Raw genomic sequence first — 22,741 nt, 5'->3', positions numbered from 1 at the left:
TTTTATGAGTTTAGGAAAAGAATGGGAAGAGAGATCATGATGCAAATAACACTTCACAGTGTTTCTCACAGAAAGAATCTTATATTCCTCTTTACTTGTGATGCATAGAAGTGGGGCATGGAAAGGCTAGGAAAGGGCAGGAGGGAATCATGGCTATTACTTCTGAGTCTGGATTTATATTATACTATATTATATATAAATGTATTATACATGTATGTATATATGTGTATGTCTGTATATTTGGATTTTGGCCCATACCCAGCAGTGCTCAGGTCTTACTTGTGGCTCTGACTTCTAGCAGGACTTGAGCTAAGAGATGCCAAATATACAACCCTAGCAGCTGTGTATAAGGCAAGCACCCTACCAGCTATAATATCTCTTCATCCCTGAATATGTATTTTTAATAATACCAACATGTTAATACTAAAGTTTGTGGCAATCATCAATGTGATATTTTAAATATCCATGTGGATCATGTTTAAGACAAGTGTAGAAAAAACTCAGTAACTAACTTATGCCAGACCAAGAAAACTGTTTACCATACACACACACACACACACACACACACACACACACACACACACACACACACACACACATATATTGGGCCACACCTGGTGACCCTCAGGGTCTACTTCTGGCTATGTGCTCAGAAATTGCTCCTGGCTTGGGGGACCATATGGGATGCAAGGGGGGGGATCAAATCATGGTTTGTCCTAAGTCAGATACGTGCAAGGCAAATTTACCTTACCGCTGCGCCACCGCTCTGGCCCCAACTGTTTACTTTCTTAAAAGTAAAACTGTCAGGTTTCAAATAATTGGAAAAATCCTATGGTTTGCTAAACCAGGGGCTTCATGAATAACAAAGAAAATGGAAATTATCTCTAACAAAAGACTGTCTCTAGACATCAGTTCAATTTGAAATGCCACCAATACTATTCTGTGTCTTTCTGTCCAGGTATATAAGAACTCAGCAAATGAGATGAATAATAGTGTTAACTTATCTGTGTCTAGGTCTTATACCTTGAATGGCAGCTCGGTTCCATAGAAGAAGAGCCATTGGATACATCTTCTCTTTTTCAATGATTTTAGCCTTTTCTAAAAATATAAACAAATTATAAAAAAAGAAAGAAAAAACATTTCATCAGGAAGGCCTAAAATGCCTGAGTCATATATGCCTATAATGACTAGAGAATTGCAAAAAAAAATTTTAACTTATCTTACTAGATTCCAAAACGAATGCTGAATTGATTTGAGCTACTTCATACCCCATTTCTGCAAGTAGTGCATACTGAATAAGAGAAGAGTCTATATCACCATCTTTATAGGCAAAGTATGCTGTGAGGAACTTCTCTGCCCAGTGGCCCAGTTCACAGACACCTTTATAAAGCTATACAGGGAAAGAGAAATCAAGCATGTTAGTAATTCAATAAACTTCATCTAAGTTAAATGATTGATGACATTATTTTACAGTTCCTATTGATTGATTAGACAAGACTTTCAAATCTATTTGAAATTACAATCTACTACAAATTATTTAAGATGAAGTTCATGACTCTTACTGGAACAAAACACATACATATCGATCTATATAATCTATTGCAGTTTGGTAGGACAAGAATATCTTGGTGTGTGTGTATGTGTTTGTGTATGTGTTTGTGTGTGCGTGTGTAATTTTTTATTTTGGGGTTAGACTTAGTAGTTCTCAAGGATGTTATTACAGGCTCTAAGCTCAAAAATCAGTCCTGGCTGGCTCAAGAAATCATATGGGATGACAGGGATCGAAACCTGATTGGCCTCTTGCAAGGCAAGTGCCCTACTCCCTTTGCTATTGTTCTGGCCCCCGAGTTTCTGTTTTTAAGAAAAGGCATTTCTGGACACTGCTACTTCATGAGAGAAAGTTATAAGGCCACAATGAACAGGTGGGAAGGAGAGAATCAGTTCCTGAGGGTGTAGGTGACATCATCCTAAGTGAGGTGTGCTGAACTCCTTAGGGACAAACGCCAACTTAGATGAACACCCTTTATATAACCAGAAGACATTAGCCATACATAATTCATTAGGAAGTGGGCAAAGGAGCAGATCTAAAGATAGATTATTAGCTGGCAGTTTCTGAAAGGAGTTTCAGAGGGGCAAGCTTGCAACAAAGAAAATTTATACCAGTGCAGTGGAAGTGTTTAATCAATCAGTGAAGGGAGTCATGGTTCTAAAAGCCTTCTCAAAAGTACATTACTGGCCCACGTTGAAAGAATTCACTACTTCAATTGTCATCAAAATCATCAAAAACCCCAGGGCCTGCTTTTTTGGGAGAATATGAGTTACATTTTTTAGTCTATTTCAAACCTTCATTTTCCAAGTAGCAACTTCCAATACTCCTCAAAATGCAAGAATGGCCTTGGTGATATGATTGGAGGCTGAACCCCCTTTAAAGAACTAAAGAGCATCTTTAGTGAGTGAATTCTAAGGCAAGCTCTGGACTTGATCATCAGCCAAATGTGAGAGATAAGGGGTCCTTTCTCTTCCTCCCTTAACCCAAGCTAAGTTTCATCATTGTGCTACCTCCCTGGCCAAGGCCAGTTCTCAGATTGTCAGTAGGAGGGAACAGAAAGAAGTAAGAGCAACATAGTCAAAGACGCTAATAATTTAATGATATTATAGCCTGCTTCCTGCCATGAGCGAATAGTACTTTGAATAAATAAAAAGGAATTCATTACCTCCACAGCAGTTCTGCATGATCGTAACACTCCTGTTCCTGTTGAGTACATCTCGGCCAGATAATAAATGGCGAGGGGCTGCCCACTCTGAGATGCCAAGTAAAAATATTTGAAGGCAAGTTTATAATCCTTCCACACTCCAGAGCCAGCTGAAAATGCAAATGCTTTTAAGCCACACCTTACTATTCTATTTTTATTTTTGTTTTTCGTTTGTTTGGGGACACACTGGATGTGCTCAGGGCTTACTCCTGGCTCTGCACTCAGGGATCATTTCTAGTGAAGCTCGGATCACCTGAAGGACTGCTGGGGATTGAACCCAGGTTTTGGATAGCTCTGGGCACTTCAGAATTTTTCTCTTTGCTCTTTAAATTTCTTTATAGCTCTAAAATTTCAGGGGCTTTTTGAAATAGTACCACTGAGGTTAAGTGCAAAGGCTCAGGTTAAAGAAACAGCTCAAAGTGCAGGTTTGGCCTGTGGTAGCCCAAATTGGATCCCCAATACTTCATGGTTGCCCAGACTGTGCCAGGGGCAGCCCTCAGCACTGTGGGGTGGAGCTTTCCCTTTATAAAAGAGCAAAGCCTTTAGCAGCCTGCAGATTGATGCTTCCCAAACCTTACTCTGGAATCTTGATCTTTCTGTATGTGCTTCATTCTTCCTTCTGCATACGGACCCTGGATACAACAGGGAACTTAACACTTGACCATTTCTACAATGGCTGGTTGTATCGTCTAACACCTCTTTCATTTTCTTCAGTCTTGAAATTCTTTCTAAAACTACTTTTCCTGAATGTTTTACTTAAACCAATGACATCAAACTTCAAGATTTCTCCCCCTAATTTTAGTTAGACTCAGTGATTTACAAAGTTGTTAATAATACAATTTTTGGGCATTCAATGTTCCAACATCAATCCTACTACCAGGGTGACCTTCCCTCCACTCTTGTCCCAAGTTTCTCCACCTCTGAAGCCTTTCTTTAGCCCCTTTAACAGGCACAAAATAATTTTTATTATATTGCTCATTACAACAAAATGGCAAATGGAATTATCAAAAAAATAAAAGAAAATTGCTATATCTCACGATGGATTTATTATAGTCATTGAGGATTTACTGTTGTTTAGCTGTTGCTAGCTGAGCCTTCTGTATAATTGTTTTTTGTTTATTGAACTTAATTGAACCTACTTTCCCAAGTAAGTCGCTGTGTTTCTAATGGAATTTGGATGTGACACCAACCTTTTGATGTTTGTTTTAAAAAGAAATTAAAAAAATATTTATCACACTTACAGTAGTACATAAAGCCTAAATGAAACTGTGCATTGGGCCATCCTTTCTCTGCAGCTTTTTGAAAGTATTTAAGTGCTTCAGCATAGTCCTGTAATGTAATTATACTTTGTTACTCAATGGTGTATAGAAAACTCCAAGGTAACAAGAATATAGATAATTCCCCTATGTGGTTTACGCTAATTAAAATAGTAGGATAGTATTACACCTTTTAGTTATTTTTATCATATTCAATTAGGAAATACTAATTCTTTGTAAGTTTTGTCTTTTCCTATAGTGGCTATAGGTTTTGTTACACATTGGGGAAAGGTCACTCACAAAAAATAGAGGTTAAACTAAAATAAAATTAATTATCTTATAAAAAATTCTTTTTTTTTTTTTTTTTGCTTTTTGGGTCACACCCTGTGATGCTCAGGGGTTGCTCCTGGCTATGCACTCAGAAATTGTTCCTGGCTTGGGGGACCATATGGGACACTGGCGATCAAACCCAGGTCCATCCTAGGTCAGCTGCGTGCAAGGAAAATGCCCTACCACTGAACTATTGCTCTGGCCTCTCTTATAAAAAATTCTTAAAATTAATGATTTATAAATTTACTTAGAATCTATAATTAAAAGATACAATTATGTTTGTTAAATATATAATTATTGTATATAATATACAATTATATTAAAAGATACAATTATGTATTATAATACATAACATGTTATGTATTTTCTTTGTCTCTCTGGCAAATATTTTATTGAATTATTTTGTTCTTTACTATAGCAAAAAATTAATCACATTAAGGTAGTCAAAGATAATTAAGTTTTTGCCCTATATACTCCTAGAAATGTTAAAAAGAAAATAAAATTATTTAACTTACCACAGGAACTCCTTTCCCATAAAAGTAAAGAAGACCAAGTCCATGAAGACCAATTGCATTGCCCTAGAACAGTTTTAAAAATCAAAGGAAACCCCTGGGAGAATTAATGTAAAAGAAAAAAAACTACAAAATTATTTAAAATATTCTATTTTCAGCAGGAAATTAACTGAGGAAGTTAACCAAGAACTTGCTAGTCATTTTAACCCTCTCTAGTTTCTCTTTCATCCTTTCATAGTCCCTTCTGGCTAAAGAGAAGAGAAAAACAAAAACTCTAATCTTCCTTACTTCTTTTACATTCAGATTGATTGTGTGTGTGTGTGTGTGTGTGTGTGTGTGTGTGTGTGTGTGTGTGTGTGTGTGTGTGTGAATGAGAGAAAATGAGAGAAAGAGTGAGAAAGAAATATTTTATAATAAGCACTGGGTAGGAGGTAAGAGGTGAAAGATAAAAAACAAAACCTGACCCTGTCTTAGATCATTTAATCTAACAGGCTCTAGATCTCTTGTAGGATCCTCAAAAGCAATTTTGTCAAATGTGATAAATCGTAAAATAGAAACATATTGAGAGTATTATGGACACCAAGATGAGAGAAAGACACGAGTAGATCAAAGTAGGAATTAAGGGGATTGAGTTATCAGAGATGAAAGCATTTGAGCTGGGTCTTGAATAATGTTAAATTTTCCAGAAGGGAGTAGTCATTCCTGACAATTGTTACCTGTTTTGGTTAAAGGAAGTTGACATTAGTAGTGGAATATTAGAGACTGAATTTTAATCTAATTGTAACATATGATGTGTTGGTATGTGTTCTTTAATTCAAATGTAATTAGTTATAAAATCAATGAAGTTTTCTTTTTAGCTCAATTCTAATATAAGTATCATTGCTCTTTAGATGAATATTGTTAATAATCTGAGTATCATTTATCATGTGTTCAAATATATTCATTATATTCGTATTTTGTATACCATCTTGAATGAAGAATGAAAATTATATTCCCCCCAAAACCCCATTTTCTTTTCATCTTCCATCATATATTTTGCCCTGGGACTGAGATTGAGAAAGGAGCCATGCTTGGTTACTTGGCTCTAACTCAGAAGATGTTTTCTTTGTCAAATTTGTAATATTTTCTCAGAACTTAAGTTCTAACAGAAAACTACACAAGTGTCTTATCCTATCTAATTGTATTCTTGATGCAGTCTGATGAGGATAGCCCCTCAGGGTATAGGAATGGTATATTTAGGTTTGCATAAGAAGGTATAATGAAGACACGATTTCAAGATTCTAAAATTTGAGACTAGGCATACTAAAGGGCCCAAATCGTAAAAGAATAGTCAATCTAGGTTCAGATAATCTAGCCAGATAATCCATGACACTATAGGACCTGCACAGCTCTGCATTCATGGATCCCTTATATAAGGAACAATCTGATTGGCCAAAAACCTTGGGAATGGCTCCCAGTCTTCCTAAGTGCCACTTGAGAGGTTTTCTTCAAAAGAACAATCCATATGAACTTAAAGTAGGTGGTATAACAATGCTCTCTTCTGGAGCTGGAGCCATAACATAGCTGATAGGGCATTTCTCTTCTGATAAGATGGTGGTAGGTAAACCAGAGACAATTATTCAAAGTTCTAAATATCTATTTTTAATTGCTTTATTTACGCACCATGGTTACAAAATTGTTTATTGTTGGGTTTCATTATACAATGTACATCATCCTTCACTAGTGTGCCTCTCCCATCACCAATATCTGCTGTTTCCTTTCCACCTTTGCTTTGTATTAGGGCAAGCAAATTGCTTCTCTGTCACTCTTTCCCTCCCTTCCTCCTCTTTCTCCCCTACTTTCCTTTTTGACACTGTAGTTTGCACCACATTTTTTTTTCTTTCTTTGTTTGGTCACACCCTGCAATGCTCAGGGGTTACTCCTGGCTCTGTGCTCAGAAATCACCCCTGGTGGGCTTGGGGACCATTTGGGATGCTGGAAATCGAGTGGGGGTCCTTCAGGGGCTGGTTGGCCTTGTGCAAGGCAAACACCTTACTGCTGTGCTATCTCTCCAGCTCCTGCACTACTGTTAATAGAAGGGTGCCTTGCCTGTTAGTTTCTCCCCTTTCAGCACTGAGTTCTTGTTGAAAGTGATCTGTTTCAGCTATCATGGTCTTAGTAGACCCTCTACTCTAGCTACACTTAATACCTTTTGTTTGTTTTTTGGCCACACCAGTTGACACTCAGGGTGTCAACACTTCTGGATATGCTCTCAGAAATCACTCCTGGCTTGGGGGACCATATGGGATGCCAGGGAATCCAACCCAGGCCTGTCCTAGGCTAGCGCAGACAAGGCAGATGTCTTACCTCTTGCACCACTCCTCCGACCCCCACTTAAAGATTTTTGTGGCAAGCTTTCTACCCTAACCTTTCTACCTCCTAACCTTTGTATCTATTGTCTCTGGATATTATTACCATACTATCTATTGTTTTTCTTATATCCTACAAATGACTGAGATTATTCTATGTCTATCCTTTTCCTTCTGGCTCATTTTATTCAGTAACAGAGTCTCCATGTCCATCCATGTATAAGCAAGTTTATTTCCTAACAGCTGCATAGTATTTCATCACGGTTTCATTAGCCATAGGCATTTGGGTTGTTTTGATTCTGGTTACTGTAAATGGTGTTGTGCTGAGCATAGGCGTGCAGAAGGCATTTTTGTGTTCCTAGGGTATGCTCTTAGGAGGAGTATTGCTGGGTCATAAGGAATCTCAATTTCTAGCTTTTTGAAGAATATCCATATTGTTTTCAAAAAAGACCACCCAGTTTGCATTTGCATCAGCTGTGTATAAATATCTCTTTCTCATCACATCTGCACCAGTACTGGTGGTTCTTGTTTTTTATCATGTGTGTTAATCTCTGTGGTGTGAGATTATATCTCATTGTTCTGGTTTGTATCTTTGTGATGATTAGTGACGAGGAGTGTTTTTTCATGTGCATTTTGGCCATCTGTATTTCTTCTTTGAGAAAATGTCTGTTCATTTTTTCTCCCGAGTTTTTGGTGAAGTTAGATGTTTCTTGTAAAGTTCAATCAGTGCTTTGTATATCTTAGATATTAGCCCCTTATCTGATAACTTTATTCCATTCTATGGGTAGCACTTGAATCTGAGTCACTATTTTTTTTGAGGCACAGACTTCTGAGTTTAATGTGGTCCAATTTGTTTATCTTTGCTTCCAATTTGTTAGTCAATGGCATTTCATCCTTAAAGATGTCTTTAATTTCAATTTCATGGAGTGTTCTGCCTAGGTTTTCCTTTATGTATCTTATAGTTTCAGGTCTGATATCAAGGTCTTTAGTCCATTTTGATTTGAACTTTGTGTATGGTGTTAAGTAGAGGTCTGAGTTTTGTTTTGTTTTGTTTTTGCTTATAGTTGACCTGTTTTTCCAGCACCACTTTTTTTTACATATAATTAATATAATATAATAATACATGTAAGTCAAAGAACATTTCTAAATAAAACACTTTTTTTGATCATAATGACTTACATATCTTTCACAGTAGTATTATAGGTACATATTAACATTGAATCAGGGGAATAGCCATCACCCCTAGTGTTGTCCTCCCTTCATCCCTGTTCCCAAGCATATATCCCTTTCTTCCTCCTTTATCCCCCAGAATGCTAGTTTAACTAAAAGCATATATGTTAACACTAATGTAAACCATTTTTTTTTTGCAGTTCCAGATATTTTACTAGTGGTTTCTTAAAGGTTTAGAGTCAAAGGAGCACTGTATAAACAATGTTAGACTGGCAATTATCGTTTGCATAGCCCCACCAAAGTATGGGGGTCATGGAAAGAAAAAACTTTTGGCCTAAGTTTCTTGACATAAGACCATTTCTAGGCTCCAGGCAAACTAGTTTGTCCAATCCTGGTCATTATTTGTAGTTCCCATACAGTTATATTTTTCACAGTCTCTGTTGTTGGTATCCTATTTCTGTATTGAAGGTCCTGGAATCTGTATATCCTACATTGAAGTCAGGATGGTGTGGAGCAGCATCTAATTTCAACTCAGAATTAAAGGGCAATGCAGAAAGCCCTGTCCAGTACACAGGTCGTTGTTGTTGTTTAAATCTTTTCAGTGTTAAGGGAAGAGTCTTTTGAGTAAATTGATGTCAGAGCAGCAATAGGGTCTTCCCTGGTAGAGAATGCTTTCAGGTGATGACCTAGACAACTTTGGATGTTTCATAGATGGCTTCCCTGGTTCAGGGGTGACTGGAAAATGCCCAAACCTCTGAGGCCTGTTCAGGTCATCATGTCAATGTTCAGGGTGTAAGGTTCCATTGCACCACTAGATTTGTGTGTTCCTATCTCTACTAGATAAGAACTTATTTGTATGTACAGTATTTTTCATTTTAATGTGCCCATGCAAACAATGAATAATGCCACCTGGCATTATCAGCGCATAAGGGGGCCAAAGGAACAAGTCCAACAATCCCCGTGACCTGATTCAAACATAAGCATTAAACCGAGGGACTCTTTCACCAACATTCCTTATTGAACTGTTCACAAAGAGAAAAAAAGGTAAAAAGTGGGGAAAATAAACAATCTAACTTAAGACAGTGGACACAATTGTAACTGTTAAAGAAAATTTGTGTGTTCCCATCTATATAAGAATGTTGTTTGTATATAATTTCCCATTTTAATGCAGCACCACTTTTTAAAGAGACTTTCCTGGTTCCACTTTGTATTTCTTACTGCTTTATCAAACATTCATTGTTTGTAAACCTGTGGGTCCATCTCCATATATTAAAGTTTATATAAGGGTCTGTATTTATAGAAGGGTCTGTATTTATTTCAATACCATACTGTTTTAATGACTGCTGCTTTATAGTACAGTTTAAAGTTGGGGAAAAATTTCTCAAAAATAAAAAATAATTTTTATTTATTTATTTTTTGCCAAGTATGTCTTTAGCTATTTGCCAAGTATGTCTTTAGCTATTTGTAGATGTTTATTTCTCCATATGAATTTCAGGAGCATCTGATCCACTTATTTGAAAAATATCATGGAAATTTTTATAGAGATTGCATTAAAATTGTACAATGATTTAGGAAGTATTGATATTTTAATAATGTTAATCCTCCCAATCCATATTCGGGTATATATCACCCTTTTCTCATGTCCTCTTTTATTTTTTGAAGCAGTGTTTTTTAGTTTTCTTTATATAGCTCTTTCACCTCTTTAGTTAAGTTAACTTCAAGGTACTTGATTTTCTGAGACACAATTGTGAATGTTTTTAATATCTTTTGCTTCTCTTGCATTATTTGTGTATAGAAATGCTATGGATTTTTATGTATTTTTGTGTATCAACTTTGCTGCCTGCCACTTTACTACACAAGTATATTGTTTTGGAAGCTTTTTTGTGGAGTCTTTAGAGTCTTTAGAATTTTCTAGATATAGTATCATGTTATTTACAAATAATGAGAGATTCTCTTCTTTCTTTCTATGTGGATTCCTTATTGACTTTTTCTTGCCTAATTGCTACGGAAAGTACTTCTAATACTACATTGAATAGAAGTGGCAAGAAGAGGGCAACCTTGCCTTGTGCCAGATCTTAGTGAGAAGACTTTTAGTTTTTCACCATTGAGTTTAATGTTTGCAATTGGTTTGTCATAAATGGATTTGACAATTGAGAATTTTTGATAATATTTGACAAATATAAAAGGTATTTGACAATATTCACTTCCCATTTTATTGAGTTTTTTTATTATGAATGGGTGCTATACATTGTCAAATGTTTTCTCAGAGTCTATTGATATGGTCATATAGTTTTTCTTTTCCTTTTAATGACATAATATATCATATTGATTTACTTGCATATGTAAAACCATAGTTACATCAATGGAATGATTCATGCTTGGTCATGGTGTATAAGCTTCTTGATGAATTGTTGGATTGTGTTTGCTAGTATTTTGTTAATGATCTTTGCATCCTTGTCCATCAAGAATATGGGCCTATAACTTTTTTTATGGTGTCTTTGTCTGCTTTTGGTATCAGAATGATGTTGGTTTTATACAAACTACTTAGGAGTGTTTCTGTTTCTTCATTTTTCTGGAAGAGCCTGAAAAGGATTGGAAGTAGATTATCTTTAAAGGTTTAAAAGAACTCACTAGTGAATCCATCTGGACCTGGCTTTTGTTTTGGGGAAGCCCTTTTCCTAATTACCCTTTACAGTTCCTCAATAGTGAGGTCTGTTCTAGTATTACAGATGATATTGGTTCAACCTTGGAAGTTTGTATGAGTTTTAAATTTATCTGTTTCCTCCAAGTTCTCTTGTTTTGTGATACAGAGATTCTCAAAGTAGTCTCTGATTCACCTTTGAATTTTTGTAGTGCCTGTAGTGAGATCCTCCTTTAATTTCTGATTTTGTGTATTAAGTTTCTTTCTCTGAATGTTCCTCAAACATACAATCAATTGATCTTTGATAAAGGTAAAATAAATATAAAATGGAGCAAGGAAAGATTCTTCAACAAGTGGTGTTGGGACAACTGATCAGCCTCAGGGAAAAAGCTAACTTGGACCTCCATCTAACACCATGCACTAAGGTCAAATCCAAATGGATTAAAGACCTTGATATCAGACCTGGAACCATAAGATATATAGAAGAACATGTAGGTAAAACACTCTTTGACATTGAGACTAAAGGCATTTTCAAGGAGGAAACATCACTATCCAAGCAAGTGGAAATAGAGATAAATAGATGGACCTATTTCAGCTGAGATGCTTCTTACTTCAAAGGAAATAGCAACTAGGATACAAAGGCCACCCACAGAATGGGAGAAACTATTCACTCAATACCCATCAGATAAGGGGCTAATATCTAAGATATACACACTGGAAGAACTTAACAAGAAGAAAAGAAACTAACTCTACCGAAAAATGTGGAGAAGAAATGAACACTTTCTAAAAGAAGAAATACAAATGACCAAAAGGTACATGAAAAAAATACCCCACATCACTCACTAATCATCAGGGAGATGCAAATCAACAATGAGGTACCATCTCATGCCACAGAGACTTGCACACAGCACAAATACAAGAACAATCAGTACTGGCAGGGTTGTGGGGAGACTGTTGGTGGGAATGCTGTCTAGTCTCGCCTTTCTGGAAAACAATATGGAGATTCCTCAAAAACTGAAATTGAGCTCCTATATGATCCAACTATACCACTCTTAGGGGAATACCCTAGGAACACAAAAACACAATACAAAAATGCACTCTGCATGCCTATGTTCATTGCAGCTCTATTTACAATAACCAGAATCTGGAAACAGCCAAGATGCCTTTCAACAAATGAATGCCTAAAGAAACTGTGGTACATGTACACAATGAATACTATGCAGTTGTCAGGAAAAATGAAGTCCTAAAATTTTTCTATACATGATGGACTAGAAATTATTATGTTTATTGAAATAAGTAAGAGGAAGAGAGACAGACACACTCATCTATGGGATCTAAAAAAAAGAAAAGATAATATGGTAATAATACCCAGAGACAATACAGATGAGGTTTGAAAGCAACAGCCTGTGATATGAAGCTTACCAAAATGATTGGTGAGTGCAGTTAGAGAAATAAATGCACCAATAACTATCATGACAATGGGACTGAGTGATTGAAATAGAATGCCTGCGGCCCAAGAGATAGCATAAAGGTAAGGCGCTTTGCATGCAGAAGGTCGGTGGTTCAAATCCCGGCATCCCATGTGGTCCCCCGAGGCTGCCATGAGTGATTTCTGAGCACAGAGCCAGGAGTAACCCCTGAGCACTGCCGGGTGTGACTCAAAAACCAAAACAAACAAAAACAAAACAAAACAAAAAAATAAATAGAATGCCAGGCAGAGAGTGGGGGACTAGGGGGCTAGGGGTCATTGGTGGTAGGAAGGTTGCACTGGTGAAGGTGGGTGTACTTTTTTTTATGACAAACCCAACAACAAACATGTTTGCAACCATGGTGATTAAATAAAGACTAATAAACAACAACAACAGGTACTCTCTCTCCCTTTCATTGAGTATTGTTAACGATTTATCAATCTTGTTTAGAACCAACTCTAGCTTTCATTGATCTTTTGAACTTTTGGGGGTGTCCAGTTTATTAATTTCTGCTCTAAGTTTTATTTTTCCTTTTGCCTGATTACTTTTGGCTCAATTTAATGAGATTTCTTTATCTGTGCCATTATGGTTTTTTTTTTTTTATGTAGGCCCTTCCTTTTTTTTATGAATGCTTCAAAGCTATAAATTTCCCTCTTAATACCGCTTTTGCTGTGTTCCACAGATTATAATAATTTGTGTCTTCATTCTCATTTCTTTCTAGGAATCTTTTGATTTTATCTCTGATCCACTGGCTTTTCAGCAGTAAATATTTGACTTCTAGGTTATATAGCTATTTCCCCATGTCTGCTTGTAACTCACCTCTATTTTCAGTACTTTATGGTCTGAGAAGTTAGCATAAACAATTTCTATTCTTTTGATTTTATGGATATATATTTTATGACCCAGCATGTTCATTGGAACAGAATGTGTAACCAGTATTCTGGGAATAAAGAGTTCTCTACACATCTACTAAACCATTCTTTTCTATTTTTATTTCAGAGCCAGTATATCTTTGTTAAGTTTTAGCCTGGTTGAAGGTTACTTATTTGGCCTGCCCTTTGGACTAAAACCGTTGTCTCTTTTTAGTTGGGGGGGGGCTTCAAATAACAGAGAGAATAAGATAGAAGCAGTTAAGTTCTTGTTCTACAGAATGAAGACCCTTTAATGCATGCATTACAGAAAAGGGAGGAGGCTGAGTCAAGATGGAATGGATGGTTCTGTGAAGGAAAACAGGATTGAGCTCTGCTCTGAATGATGAATAGGATGCAAAATAGAACAGGAGAGTCTAAAAGGGAGGAGGGCATACAAAAAAGGAATGATGAGTTTCATGTGGTTATAAGGACAGAGAGAGAGAAAGAGAGACAGGAGAGAGAACCTAGCAAGAGAGAACATGGTCTCATACTATACATACATATGTATAGCACCTACTATAACAATCATAATTATGAGTAAATGAGCCAAGATAGGTCATAAACTCTGTAGCTTTTCCTTCTGGTGCTGATATGATTTAAATATGGCACATTTTATTTTTTTATTATTTTTTATTTTTTTTATTTAAACAAATTTATTACATACATGATTGTTGTTTGGGTTTCAGTCATGTAAAGAACACCACCCATCACCAGCGCAACATTCCCATCACCAATGTCCCAAATCTCCCTCCTCCCCACCCAATCCCCGCCTGTACTCTAGACAGGCTTTCTATTTACCTCGTACATTTTCATTATTAGGATAGTTCAAAACGTAGTTATTTCTCTAACTAAACTCATCCCTGTTTGTGGTGAGCTTCATGAGGTGAGCTGTAACTTCCAGCTCTTTTCTCTTTTGTGTCTGAAAGTTATTATTACGAGAATGTCTTTCATTTTTCTTAAAACCCATAGATGAGTGAGACCATTCTTTGTCTTTCTATCTCTTTCTCTGACTTATTTCGCTCAGCATAATAGATTCCATGTACATCTAAATATGGCATATTTTAAAAGTAACTGCTTTTTACAAAGTGCCAAGAGTTGAAGACAGAGAGAGCAGAGGGTGTTTGCCTTGCATGCAGCTGACTCAGGTTCAATCCCTGGCCTCCCATATGGTCTTCAGAGATTGCCAGAAGTAATTTCTGAGTGCAGAGCCAGAAGTAAAGCTTAAGTGCTAGGGGCCCTCTAAAACAACAACAACAACAACAACCACCACCCCCACCAAAAGTGCTAAAAATATGGATGTATGAAGGTGTAACAGCCCTTTACATTGTCCAAGTGATGTTTAATAAATGACCACATTACCTAATGTAATTCAGAATAATTACCTTAAAAAACAGTTTCAGATTTCTCTATGAAGAAAAGCAGCCCACATTTAGAATACAAATTGCACAGATCCATCCTAGCTATACAACCCGCTAGGGAGCTGGGTTAATTTATGCACTCAACTTCTGGGACTGTTTCTTCAAGCTAACAAACCAGCTTTATTTGCCAAATTCCAAACAATCTTCTTCTGTTACATCCTCTGCCTCTTTTTCAGTCTTGTCCTCCTCATCGAATGGCACACTAGATAACTATCTTGCTGAGCAACAATGTCATATAAATTACCAGGGAGAACATCAGCCCTCTCAGTAATTTACGACACAATAGCAACACCCTGAGTTGCTAGTCATTTATAAATAGGTTCCCAAAGCAGCGTGTGGGCTTTTAAAAACTGAGGAGTGCTGAGAATATTCCCGGAGTTGAGCACATCCTAACAGCCATTGTTGCATTAGGATATTGTAAGACAACAAACTGTTGTCTTACTCCACATCCAAAGATAGAAAGTTTACTAAGGCCATGCATCAACATTAGGCTAATAAGTGTGTTGTAATAAAGGAAGACATTATTTCTATACTAAAGAAATTCAGAGTACACTACTAAATTTTATGAGAAAAAAAAAAGCTTCATCCTGTCTCAGGGCTGAGGCAAAAAACTTAGAGGCTTGATGCTGATGCCATCTTACATGATTTTTATATTCCTTCACAGATCCAATTCCTTCCTTCTGCTTTGGATATGCTTTAAAATGCACGCTACTTAAAATTTTTGTTTTTAATTTAAGGCATTGTGATATACAAAGTTATTCAGAATTGAGTTCTAGACCAGGAATGTTTCAGGGCCAATCCCACCACCTGTTTTAACCTCTCTCCACCATCCCAGAGTACATTACATGTCCTCTCTGTCCCTTCCCCCAACCTGCTATCAGAACAGGAACTTTTTCAGTTTGGTTGTTAACGTGGAGTCCCATGACTTCAGTGTCGTTGACTTCATGGTTTGGATATTTAGTTTTGTCCGTCCTTAGCACCACCCATGCACCTGAATCCCCTTGATCCTTGTTCCTAGTTATTTCACATTTGTCTATAAATGTTTTCTCCTAACAAGGCCCAGAAAACAAAAAATAAATGCTGAGACATAGCTAGGCATTGCTTTTAGAACTATGTAATACAACAGACAAACACATTAATTCATTGAATTTTGAAAACAACATGAGGTAAATACTTAGATGCCCATTTAGTAGACAGGGAAATTGGGCACAGAGCGGTTCCATTTTTTTTTTGTTTTTGTTTGTTTTTTGGCTTTTGGGTCACACCTGACAGCGTTCAGGGGTTACTCCTGGCTCTACACTCAGAAACTGCTCTTGGTAGGCACAGGGGACCATATGAGATGCCGGGATTTGAACCACCATGTGTGCAAGGCAAATGCCCTACTGCTGTGCTATCTCTCCGACCCCAGGGGTTCTATTTCTTATATAAAGTCTTAAGAGCAAGAGAACCATCACTGGCCTTCTAGGGGCTTCTGTTTCTAGAACTTTGCTCTTCATCATATGACCTGTTTTATTATTGATATTTTCCCTATATCATTATCATATTGATATTTCTCTAATACACATGACTCTTTGTCATCAGTCTAAAAGCCAAGATCTTGTCTGTGTTTACTATGGGACTGAGTACATACATACCTTACTGGCTGCCATGGAAAAGTATTTTAAAGCTGTAGCATTATTTTGTGGTGCTGCAGCATTCCCTTCTAAATACATCTGGGGGAAAAAGTAAAAAAAAAATTAGACATCTGAGGGTGATGAAAAGACACAGAGGTGATAGCTGTACAACAGGGTTATAGAAAATGTGACTAAATGGTACACTTAAAAATTGTTATATTATTTGAATTTCACCTCAATTTCAGAAATTGGAAAACTAAGAAAACAAACTACTGAAAACATTTTGAAGTAATTGACTTTGGGTTCTTTTTTGTGTTTTCTCATGTTTCTGTGAATCTAAATTTAGTGTATATGGGAACTATATATTAGTGTATAAAGTAATTCACATGATTACTAATGCAAACATACTGCACAGAAACAAGTGTATGGCAGTTATGGACAGAGGAACTTTTTTTTTTTGGACAGAGGAACTTATCAGCTACTGCCTGTAGCTGATTCTCAGGCTAAGGAGAATTGAGGTACTTGACTAGGTCAAGGCCTCTACCCATTTTTGCTGCACAATTAGCTGACATCTGCTGTTAAGAAGGGATGAGGGTGAGAGGAGAAGGTTCAGTTGTTTGGGGGCAGAGGTTGTGGGAAACAAAGGGGTTTGAAGTGATACCCAGCCAAGAAACCCTGGTGAAGTGAACTTTCAAAATTGCTTTCAAACCTCAGATAAAGAGTGCTATTGTGTGGGATTATTTTCATGTGGTGACTCAAGAATGCTACACTCAGATGTAGTTCAAAACTCTGGTCAGCTGTTTCCAAGAAACTGATAGACTATCCTGGCCTCTTGTTTCTATTTTCTAGATGCCACTCATTACTTAGGTTTTTAATTTAAATGAAAAATATTGAACCAGAGGGAACACATACCTTTCCTAAAAATGCCATGGCATTTGCACTCCCAGCCTTTGCTGCTTTTAAGAAGTAGTACAATGCTTTCTGAAGAAAAGAAGAACATTACTGAAAATACTAAACATAACTTACAAATAGACTCAAACTCAACTTTATTTCATTCAACATGCATCAAAACTATCTATGAAATATCCACTATGTCAAGTCACTGTTTCAAGTGCTATTTTAACTATATACTTGAAAAGTGGGATGTAGATGTGTGTGTGTATATATATGTGTGACATATATATGTATATATATCACATATTTAATTTTAGGAGGTGAGAACTTGTTTCTCACATTTAGAAAAGCAGGATGGGCATGTGGCTTCGTGGAGGACAGATGAATCCTAACTATAGAAGTAAAAGTCTATTTTGAAAAAGTAGGCTTGTATGTTGACACTTTGCACTTAATTTATAAGACAGTTTGTACAATTAGCCAGATTGGATATGCAGCATCCTAATGTTTTAAAGCAGAATGAAAGAAATCAGACAGGCCTGGCTTCATGCTAAGACCAAGGCCTTCACAGAGCTGAACTCTGGGTGATTTTTTCCTAAATCAAAGTGAAGAAAACCAACAAATCCTTTGAGTCTCACTAAGTCCTTATATTAAATAAAATGCTCAGTCTAGTATGCATAAAAGCTAACCTATCCTTTGATACGTCACTCTCTAAGCCCCATTCTAACAGAAAATATATTTAGAGCTTTTGTGAACCATTATCTGCTCAAATCATAGAAGAAATAAGCTTCAAGAATAAAATATATAGTTTCCCAAATACCTTGCCCATGGATTGGCAGGATTAACATCATTGAAATGGCAACACTCTCCAAAGCATTATACAGATTTAATGTGATTCCTCTAAAGATACCCATGACATCTTGAAAGAACAATTATTGGAACAATAAACACCCTGGAATAGCTAAAACAATCCTTTGGAAAAGGAACATGGGAGGCATTACTTTCCCCAACTTTAAACTGTACTACAAAGCAATATATATCAAAACGGCATGGTATTGGAATAAAGACAGACCCTCAGATCAGTGGAATAGACTTGAGTACTCAAAGAATGTTCCCCAGACATACAATCACCTTGTTCCCTTATCATATTTAGTATTCTAGTATATAATTCCATGACATCATTTAAAAATTTTTTATTAAAAATCTTTATTTAAACACCTTGATTACAAATATGACTGTAGTTGGGTTTCAGTCATGTAAAGAACACCCCCCTTTCTCCAGTGCAACATTCTCATAACCAATGTCCCAAATCTCTCTCCTCCCCATGCCACACCTTGTATCTTGTGCACTATTTTCTTTGAGGCGCAGAAGCTTCTCAGCTTAATATATTTCCATCTGTTTATCTCTGCTTCCACTTGTTTGGAGAGTGCTGTTTCCTTATAAGATATGTCTTTAGTCTCAATGTCATGGAGTGTTTTACCTACATGCTGTTCTATATATACCTTATGGTTTCAGTCTGATATCAAGGTCTTTAATCGATTTAGATTTTACCTTCATACATGGTGTTAGCTGGGGATCTGAGTTTGCTTTTTTGCAAGTGGCTAACCAGTTGTGCCAATACCACTTGTTGATGAGGCTTTCCTTGCTTTATTTAGAATTTCTTGCTCCTTTATAAAAAATTAGATGATTCTAGGTCTGGGGAACATTCTCTGAGTACTCAAGCCTATTCCACTGATCATTTTCTAATTTTATCAGGTGTGTCGTTAAGCTATTCAGGTATGCCTCTTCTTCCTTCCTGATGTGGGCTTGCAAAGCTATAAATTTTCCTCTCAGTACTGCTTTTTCTGTGTCTCACGGATTCTGATAGTTTGTGTCTTTATTGTCATTTGTTTTCAGAAAAGTTTTGAATTCCTCTTTGATTTCATCTTGGACCCACTGTTGTTCAGTAGTAGACTGTTTAATTTCCAGTTGTTAAAGTTTTTCTTCTGCATCTCTTTGTTTTTTTTTTTTTGTTTTTTTTTTTTTTTGGGAAAATGAGGCTTCCTATTTCTAGCCTGAATGACCAAAGGGCAAAGAAAAGAATGATTTTTTGTTCCTACTTCTTTATTTAAACTAGGATATTTCACCTCATCTTTAGTTTTTGGACTTGTTATATTTTTTTATTTTTTTATTTTTTTTATTATTTTAATTATGACAACAAAGATGCAAAGAAAGAGGACAGCGTAAAGTTACAGTGGAAGCCCAATCACCCATAAACAGGATTCTCAGTAGTCCCATCGATGATATCCCAGCCTTGAGCTTTCAGCCAAAGAACATTAAGAAAAACAAAACTGAACCCATGTACAATACAATTACTTTGTCCCTCAAATCCCCAGTTGTAGTACATATTATTTCTTAGCAGCACACCATATAATCTAAAGATATTAGACTTATGTAACTCTTTAAACATTGAGGGTAAAGTACATTTCTCTAGTTCCATGCACATGCTTACTAGTTTAAGTTAACCTCAAAAGTTTTAGTGGGTTGTTTTTCTTAAGGATTGGAGTCAAGGGAACATAGTAAAAAAACGATATTAAAGTGGCATTTGTTTGCATAGTCCCATCAAAACATAAGGGACATGGAAAGACAAATTATGGTCTAAATACATGGAGACCCTACCCCTGAAGTTTCCTGGCACAGGACTGACTCTAGGCTCCAGGCAAACTAATTTGTCCAATTCAAGTCATCGTCTGTAGTGGCAATACACCTCCATTCCTCACATAGTCTCTGTTGTTGGTATCATGCTTCCGTATTAAAGATTCTGGAGTCTGCATATCCCATATTGCAGTCAGGATGGTGCAGAGCATCCTCTTGTTTCACCTCACACTTAAGGGGCAATAGAGAGAACCATGTCCTGTAGAGCAGGTCACTGTTGTTGTCACGTCTTCTCGCAGGTCATTGTTGTTGTCACGTCTTCTCAGTGTAAACGGAAGTGTCTTTTTAGGAGGTCGATATCAGACCCTTGGTAGTGTCTTTCCTGGTAGAGGACTGCTTCCAACTGTTGCTATAAAAGACCTTGGATGTTTCGTAGATAGCTTGCCTGGTTCCAGCGTGAATGGAGAATGCCCATTCATCTGAGGCCTGTGCCAGGTCATTATATCAATGTTCAGGGTGTAAGGTACATTGTAATGAGATTTATTAGATAATAACTAATCTGTATGTATAGTGTTTTCCCATTTTAATGTGTCTATGCAAACAAGGATCAATGCCATGAAGCGTTATTGGTGCATCTGGAGGCAATAGGAACAAGACAAGCAATTTCCATGACATAGTTCAATCATAGGCATCAAACTGAGGGACAGTTCCACCAACAATCCTTACTGAACAGCTTACAAAGAAAAGACAAGATGAAAAGTGGATAGAAACATCATGGTAGAAGAATATATAGAGAGTTACAGCAGTTAAAGAAAATAATCATAAAATATTCAAAAGATATATGTGTTCAATATGTGTTCGATTTGTGTCCTAAATAGTTCTGGGATTTGTAAGATCTACTGTGTGTCTTTGGTCAGAGATTAAAACTGTGTGTTACTGAAGTTAAGAAGGGTAAATCTGGGGTACTAATGGTTGGGAGGAGCCCCCACGTGGTTTGCAAAATGTAGACTGGTATGAAATTGCAAGTGACAGCCTGAGTATAGCTGAGCAGTTATCTGCCACCCCCCAGATCAAACGCCACCCCCTGAGCCAACCTCTGGAGCCGGCCTGGGAGTGGGGAAAACCCAGGGTGCCCCATCAGCTCCTCCCAGAAACCCACCTGGAGATCCGGAGGAAAGGGGGAGAGGGGGGTCGGGTGACCCAGGTCCGAGCCCCCCTACTCTAGGCCAGGCCAAAAGGCCGCTGGCACATGCGGAGGTCTGCCAGCTGGCCGCCCGTGCCGGCTAAAAATCCTGCTCCAGGAAGGGAGAGAGACCCTCCCAAGCCCGAAGGACAGGGATTTTTCTTCTGCATCTCTTTGTAGTTCACATATAATTTCAGAGCCTTGTGGTCAGTGAAGGTTGCCTGCAAAATTTCTATCCTCTTGACTTTATGTAGGTATGTTTTATGTGCCAGCATATAGGTCTATCCTGGAGAATGACCTATGTACATTGAAGAAGAATGTGTATCCAGGTTTCTGAAGATGCAGTGTCCTATATATATCTACTAGGCCTCTTCCATTTCTCTTTGCAGGTCTAGTATATTTTTGTTGGGTTCAGTCTAGTTGACCTATTAAGTGTTGACAGGGCCGTGTTGAGGTCTCCCACAATTATTGTGTTATTAATGATGTCCTCTTTCAATTTTGTCAATCATTGTGTTAGATATCTTTCTGGTCTCTCATTGGGTGCATAGATGTTTAGTAGTGCGATTTCTTCCTGTTGCACATATCCTTTGATTAGTATGAAGTGTCTATCTTTGTCCCTTACAACTTTTCTGAGTCTAAAGTTTGTGTTGTCTGATATTAATATGGCCATTCCACTTTTTTAAGGGTGTTGTTTGCTTGGATAATTTTCCTCCAGCCTTTTGAGTCTGTTTGTCCTGACTATTCAGGTGTGTTTTCTGTAGGCAACAGAAGGTTGTATTCATCTTTTTGATCCATTTCGCCACTCTGTGTCTCTTAATTAATGCATTTAGTCTGTTGACATTGAGGGAGATGATTATCATGAAATTAATTAATTAATTAATTAATTAATTTTGGTTTTTGGGTCACACCCAGTATCACTCAGGGGTTACTCCTGGCTCCACACTCAGAAATCGCTTCTGGCAGACTCGGGGGATCATATGGGATGCCAGGATTCGAACCAATGACCTTCTGCATAAAAGGCAAATGCCTTACCTACATGTTATCTCTCCGGCGCCTGTCATAAAACTTAATGTCATCTTTGTGTATAAGTTTGGTGTGTCTGTTGGTCTGTCTTATCTTAAAGTTGACCTTTCAGTTTTTCCTTTAAGGATGCTTTTGCATCTGTAAAGTTTCTGAGCTGTTGTTTATCCATGAAGCTATTTATCCTTCCTTCAAACCTGAACGTGAGTTGGGCTGGGTTCAGTATTCTAGGTGAAGCATCCATTTCATTCAGTCTTGTCACAATATCCCACCACTGTCTTCTGGCCTTGAGAGTTTCTTGTGACATGTCTGCTGTAAATCTTATGGATGCTCCTTTGAATATAATTTCCCTTTTTGATCTTGCTGCTTTCAGTGTTCTGTATCTGTAGGATTCATCATTGTGACTTAGGTTAACCCATTTAATTAAACCCAAATTAATTAGATTTTGATTTCCTCTTTGATTTCATCTCAGACCCACTGGCTGTTCAGTAGTAGGCTGTTTAATTTCTAGGTGTTAAAATTTTTTTTCTGTGTCTCTTTGTACTTCACTTATAATTTCAGAGCCTTGTGGTCAGCAAAGGTAGCCTGCAAA

General features: G+C 37.1%; 1 protein-coding gene across 3 annotated transcripts in view; it reads right to left on the bottom strand.

Moving 5' to 3' along the window:
* SEL1L2 (SEL1L2 adaptor subunit of ERAD E3 ligase) overlaps positions 1–22,741 on the bottom strand; it is a 118,084-nt gene that overhangs the window by 20,714 nt on the left and 74,629 nt on the right. For 2 of the 3 annotated variants that reach the window (XM_049774355.1, XM_049774352.1), the window contains 6 exons: positions 17,334–17,402; positions 16,443–16,520; positions 4,855–4,917; positions 3,995–4,082; positions 2,715–2,863; positions 1,024–1,098 (listed from right to left, as the gene is read on the bottom strand). In XM_049774355.1, coding sequence (XP_049630312.1) covers positions 1,024–1,098; positions 2,715–2,863; positions 3,995–4,082; positions 4,855–4,917; positions 16,443–16,520; positions 17,334–17,402 — 522 coding nt within the window. Of the gene's footprint in view, positions 1–1,023; positions 1,099–1,224; positions 1,391–2,714; positions 2,864–3,994; positions 4,083–4,854; positions 4,918–16,442; positions 16,521–17,333; positions 17,403–22,741 lie in introns of all 3 variants that reach the window. The other variant, XM_049774353.1, reaches the window with a different exon arrangement.

This window comes from Suncus etruscus, chromosome 6 (assembly GCF_024139225.1).
Source record: "Suncus etruscus isolate mSunEtr1 chromosome 6, mSunEtr1.pri.cur, whole genome shotgun sequence".
NCBI lineage: Eukaryota > Metazoa > Chordata > Mammalia > Eulipotyphla > Soricidae > Suncus > Suncus etruscus.
This window is presented reverse-complemented; position numbering and strand designations above follow the sequence as displayed.